At 48.0% G+C, this 6,000-nt stretch overlaps 1 protein-coding gene across 2 annotated transcripts in view; it reads right to left on the bottom strand.

The window, feature by feature from the left end:
* Positions 1-477: 477 nt before the first annotated feature.
* Positions 478-6,000, bottom strand: part of Slc5a11 (solute carrier family 5 member 11) — a 45,710-nt gene continuing 40,187 nt past the window's right edge. For both annotated transcript variants that reach the window (XM_048789679.1, XM_015491572.2), the window contains 4 exons: positions 4,428-4,596; positions 3,345-3,560; positions 2,595-2,763; positions 478-800 (listed from right to left, as the gene is read on the bottom strand). In XM_048789679.1, coding sequence (XP_048645636.1) covers positions 595-800; positions 2,595-2,763; positions 3,345-3,560; positions 4,428-4,596 — 760 coding nt within the window. In that variant the 3' untranslated portion in view covers positions 478-594. The remainder of the gene's footprint in view (positions 801-2,594; positions 2,764-3,344; positions 3,561-4,427; positions 4,597-6,000) is intronic.

Genomic DNA, 6,000 nt, shown 5'->3' with positions numbered 1-6,000 from the left:
TAGGAGAGGGGATCCTTGGCCCCAGAGGCTCCTGTTTTCCTTTGAAGTCTGGAAGTTGGGGACCTTGGAGAGACCACTCCACTTTCTAGCTCCGTCAGGCCAGTGAATCCCTCTACCCACCACTGTCCTTGATCCAGGGCTGCAGGGCTCTTGTCCCTGGTCTTGCTCTTAGCCATGCACATGACAAACACAACCGCTATGTGGCATCCCATCAGACCCTATTAGGGCCCCAACAGAGAAACTGAGATGGCCGACTCCACAGAGTAGTAGATGGCTGCTCTCCAGGTCCCAAGCCACACTGGCCTCAACCAGTGGAGATTCTCTGTGGAGGTGCCCAGCCTGATTTTCTTATAGTATAGGATTTCAGGATCACAGTGCAAGGATCACAATGAGAAGACCTTTGGGGATCAGCTCTTCCTTTCAAGAAGAAAAGAGATAAATGTCATGTCAAAAATGGCCCATAAACACCTTAGAAGCTTTGTGGTAAACAAACAAAAGCTTTATTATTATTATTATTATTATTATTACTTCATTAAAAAATAACAAGACATCAAAAACAAACTGAGAACTTGGACCCCCTGGGTCCACTCTGCATTAAGCAAAGTAGCCCCACAGGAAGATGGCACAGGTCATGCAGACAATGCAGTTGACATCCAGAAGGGTTTTCACAATGGGGTTTTCCTCCAAGAAATCTATCACAGGTTCCACTTTGCCTGGGGGCTCCTCTTTGCCCTTGTTCTCCATTCCACAGAGCCACAAGATGGCCTTCACTACTTTGGACTGCTTTGGGGTCACATCACCTAAAAAGAACCCAGCAGAGGACCGTCATAGAGATGGGCTTGGTCTCCCTGAGATGGGAGAGCAGAGCCAACCTGAATGTGTTTGTGCAGTGGGACAAGCACTGGATGTTCGTGTTCCAGAAACACAGTCCAACCTCCATATCCCTGGGTTCCACACCCACAGAGCCAACCAAACACCCATCATAGATGTTTGGGGGTGGGGTTGGGTCAGAACTCAACATGTACAGACTTTCTTTTTTTGACATTTCCCTCAAACAATATGGTGTAACTATTCACGTAGCAATTACATTGTATTAGGTATTACAAGTAATCCAGAGATGATTTTAAGTATGGGGAGGATTGTGAAAGTTACTTACATATAAATGCCAAGCCCTTTTCTACAAGGGACTTGAGCACCTGTGGATATAGGTGTCCCCGTGGGACCTGGAACTGGTTACCGAGGAACAACTGTGTTCATTAATACCTTAAGTCTGGAAGACTTTAATTCTGCAAGATTGGTATTTTAAGACTCTCACTGTCTTCCAAGAAAGAAATTGAGGCTCAAACTAACTAGAGTGAAGTCAAGTCACACCCCTGGTAGGCAGGGACAGAGTGAATTTATGAAATCTGCCACCTCCGAGATTAAGGACACCTTCCCCACACTGAGAATCCAAGCACCAAATTAACTTTGGAAATTCCTAAAAACTTGCTTTCTGCATCCCCTATTTCCTCACACTGAGAGTTAAAGCCAATGGGCTACCCCCCAACCCCCACCCCGTGACCTCACAGGCACCAGGGAACCTGGGATGGACCACAAATCTGCATATGTATATTTCCGGTCTTCTTTTCTCTCAATTTCCTGAAGATGACTATTTGAGAATAAATCTCCTCTATCTTCCTTTACAACTGACTTGGAATAAACCTATTTCTCCTGCCCATTTGACTCCCAAGTATTTTTGGCGGGAAGGTCTGGCCCAGTTAGGACCCAGCTCTGATTCCCCTGTCACAAGGCCTCCAGAAGGCGGGAGGGAAATGGGCCCTTTGTGGAAAACTCCATTTCTCTGCAAACTCAATGGCCTGTCGTGAGTTGACAGGGGACGTATCTGAGTCACAGGAGGCATTTTTGCATCATGTTAAAAATCATCTTTGCCTCTATCCAGAAATACGCTTTCCTCCATTTCTCTTTAAACACGTGGCCCTCTGGAGCTCCCCACTTTGGGTTGGCACAGTTCATATCCACAGTATCCAACACCACCACCAACAGAAAGCCACGACAACCCACGGCCCTGGGGACATGGAGATAATAGGAGCCGGTGGGGACTTGGACTAACTGAAGGGCGCATCCCGTATCCTCTTAAAGCTCTAAGTGACTCTCGTCATGTAGATACATGGGCACAAGCATTGCCATTTTTCAAAAGAAGATGGAAATCTGGAATCCTATGTGAAACCTTCCAGTTTTTAAATGTCAACTCACATCTTATTAAAACAATAGGTGCTGAGGCCAAATAGGTCAGCCAGCAGCCAGTTTGAAACCACTCATTTAGAGAATGTCCCTGTGATCTATGCACCCTGAGGATACATGACCGACGTTTGAGTGGCCACCTAGGGGGTCTGCTGTTAGTGACCATCTGCGACTTCTCTTCAGAGTTATAGGAGAACCCCTTCAGGTGGCCAGAGAGTGGAAGGACCAAACCCTGGATGCTAAGATCCCAAGTCCATTCCATTTTCTGGCTTGTGATTTGATAGAGAAACTTCCCCATAAACACAGAATCCTTCCCTGGGCTCCTGTTGTAACCAAGGGAAGAGGCAACTCACAGCTGTGGGGTTTGGACATGTTTTCTTGAACAATCTCATTCTGGATGCCGGTGCTGGTGGTCTCTGGGGTCCCATTCTGAGACAGCGTAAGAGGCAGGGGAATTGCTGGTGGAACTGGTTCCTTCTGGACCCTGGGGTCGTGCCTTGTAAACCAGGTCAGGCGACTGACCTAAGGAGCAGAGGTGAATTGTGAGATACGGGTGGTGGCCACCATCTTTCTTCACCTCCCCTGCCCAGCCCCAAGCTCAGCCTTGGTGCCTACGGTCTGCCCGGTCTTGCCTTCCTGCCCCAGCCCTGCACCCCATGGACATTTCCCTCCCTCGCTCCCCGATCTCTCTCATATGGCCCCATTCTGGTTCTCAGAGCTCCACCCTAGCGCTAGGGTATGGTGGGACCCAGGGATTGACCATTTCAGCTGGGCCCTTTCTTTGGCCATAGGGATTGAGTGGGTTCATGGATGAGCACAATCCTAAACTGACTCCATCAATAGGAATCAGCAACCCTGCTAGAAATCTAGGACCCAAATGCTTGGGCTTTTCCTCAATGACAGTAAAGGAGGATATATTCCTAAAGCCACACGGCACTGTAGGGGGCCCAAGATTGACACAGAAGGGAGAGATGGATCTTTCCTGAGTTCAGAATCAACCTGTCCCTGAGGACCCAATGCTGGACTTGGGTTTTGAACCTTCAGTTCTCTTTGTCACTTGCTATGAAGAGTCTCAGTGGACATAGCTGTCAACCCAGATGTACCATCTCCTTGGAGGGCGGCTCCGTGAACCAGCTCACGGTGCACACAGTGATCAGGGTGGCCGTGGACAAGATCATGGAGAAGTAGAGGTAGTGGACGTCCCTCACGACTGCAGGGCGCTCGTCGGGTTGATCACACAGCGGCTGCACGTAAATAAAGTCTAGGACCAGCCTGATCAAGCCTAGGAGCAGGCCCAAGATCAGGCCTGAGAAGGCACCCTGCAAAACAGAGCACATCACGGGCTTGGGCCTCCGGGAACCTCAAGAAGCCAATCAGGAACTCGTCTCCCCCTTTTTTTTTTCCTTTTTTAACCCAAGATTAAAACCAGAGGCACTTAACCACTGAGCCACATCCCCAGCCCTTTTTTTGGATTTTATTTAGAGACAGGGCCTTGCTAAACTGCTTGAGGCTATCTTTGAACTCGTAATCCTCCTGCCTCAGCCTCCCAAGCTGCTGGGATTACAATCATCCTCCACCATGGCCAGCAAGGAACTTGTCTTTCTTTCAATGATCACCACATGAATCAGCAATTTGGAAAGGCTTGGATCTACATATCTGTTTATCTTTGACAAATACAGTCATGCCTTGCTCAAGGGATTTGTTCCAGCAGCCCCAATGGATACCAGAATCATGGATGCTCAAGCGTCTTCTATAGTAAGGTCCAGTGGTTCATGTAACCCACACATATTGTCCTGAATCCTTTATTTATTTATTTGGTACCAGGGATTGAACCCAGGGCCATTTAACCGCTGAGCCACATCCCCAGCCCTTTAAAAAATATATATTTTATTTAGAGACATGATCTCCCTAAGTTGCTTAAGGCCTCACTAAGTTGCTGAGGCTGTCTTCCTGCCTCAGCCTCCCGAGCTGCTGGGATTACAGGCCTGCATCACTGTGCCCGGCCCCCTTTCCTTTCTTCAAAGACCAGGTAACGCCCTCCCTGCGATTTCCTCCGCAGAGCTTACTCTCTCTAATGACACCAAGTCCAGCCCATGCTTGGGTCTCCCTAGACCCCTGCCACCGTCTTCTCCCAGTCCTCCAGGGCAGCCCTCGGCTCTTGCATGGTGCGGCTGCCACAGAGCTACCTTTTCGTTGGCCCGCCTCCAGAAGCAGCCCAGGATGAAGACTACGGCCACCGGCGGCTGCAGGTAGGAGCTGATGGACTGGATGTAGATGAACAGCTGGCCGCCCTGGCTGGCCTGGACCGCGGGGATCCACAGGATAGACACCAACACCAGCAGAACAACAAACACCCTGGGGCAGAGGGAGAGAGACCCAGGGAGTGTCATCTCCCCTGAACATGGACTTCAGTTTTGTTGAGGTACAAATCACATAACCATAAAATTCGTCCCCCATAACTGTACAGTCCAATAACTCTTAGTAGGTTTGTAGAGTCAAACCACCATCACTACAATTGACATTTAGAACATCCGTCACGTCAAAAGGCCCCCTCGGCCCACTGACAGCTTCTTCCTGCGCTGAGCCTACGCAACCACTTACAGGTGCTCTGTCTCTGCAGGTGGCTTTTGGGGGATGTTTGCCCTAAATGGCATCACCTGGGATGTGGTCTTTTGCAGCTAGCTTCTTTGGTTAAGTATGTCTGTTACAGCACGTCCCTGTTGGAACATGTATCACTATTTGATTTCTTGAGATCCTCCTGCCTCATCCTCCCCAGCCACTGGGATTACAGGTGTGCACCACTGCACCCAGCTATTTCGTTTTCTATTGTAGTTGAAAACATTCCACTGTCCTGGGTCTGCCATTCCCTGTCATGGATTATCCTTTGCCAGTTGATAGATACTTGGATTGTTTCTCTTTTTTGGTGGGGGTTATGCTTTGTGAAATGCATATATCAGTCTCTGTAGAGACACATGTTTTCATTTCTAGAAATGCATATTGCTGGGTCACACGTTAAGTGTATGTTTAACATTTGCAGGAAACTGACCATCTGCTTTGGAGCACTTGAACCATTGGATTTTCCCACCCACAGGCTCTAAGAGTTCCCGTTTCTCTTCTTTCGTGTGTGTCTTTTTGATGAGAGGCACTGTAGTGGTTTCTCACTGCAGTTTTAATTTGCATTTTTCTCATGATGAATGATGTGGAACATCTTTTCATGGGACGATTAGCCATTTTTAAATTTTTTAATTTTTGTACGAGGGATTGAACTCAGGGGCACTTGACCACTGAGCCACATCCCCAGCCCTATTTTGTATTTTATTTAGAGACAGAGTCTCACTGAATTGCTTAGGGCCTCACTTGTGCTGAGGCTGGCTTTGAACTCGTGATCCTCCTGCCTCAGCCTCCCAAGCTGCTGGGATTGTAGGTGTGCATCACCTCACCCGGCTTTATTAGCCATTTCTATAGCTTCCTTGCTGAAACGTCTAGTCGAGTCTTTTGGCTTAAGAGTCCTTCCTATATTCTAGATTATGAATGCTTCATAAGAAGTGAAAATGCTTTCAATTCGGATGAAGTTCAATGTGTTTTTTTTCTCTGTTTCCTACAGAAGGTTCTTGGTTGTCACATCTAAGAACTCTTCCTAACCCAAGGCTGAAGAGCCTTCAGGGTGCATCTCCTTGAGTGACAGAGCCTCCAAGGAGCTTATTTACATGTATTTTACATAAAATTTACATGCCACCCATTTCAGCTCCTCCCATTAGA

The sequence above is a fragment of the Marmota marmota genome, unplaced genomic scaffold (assembly GCF_001458135.2).
Source record: "Marmota marmota marmota unplaced genomic scaffold, marMar, whole genome shotgun sequence".
Classification (NCBI taxonomy): domain Eukaryota; kingdom Metazoa; phylum Chordata; class Mammalia; order Rodentia; family Sciuridae; genus Marmota; species Marmota marmota.
Note: the sequence above shows the minus strand (reverse complement) of the source record. Positions and strands in the feature narration are given on the sequence as shown.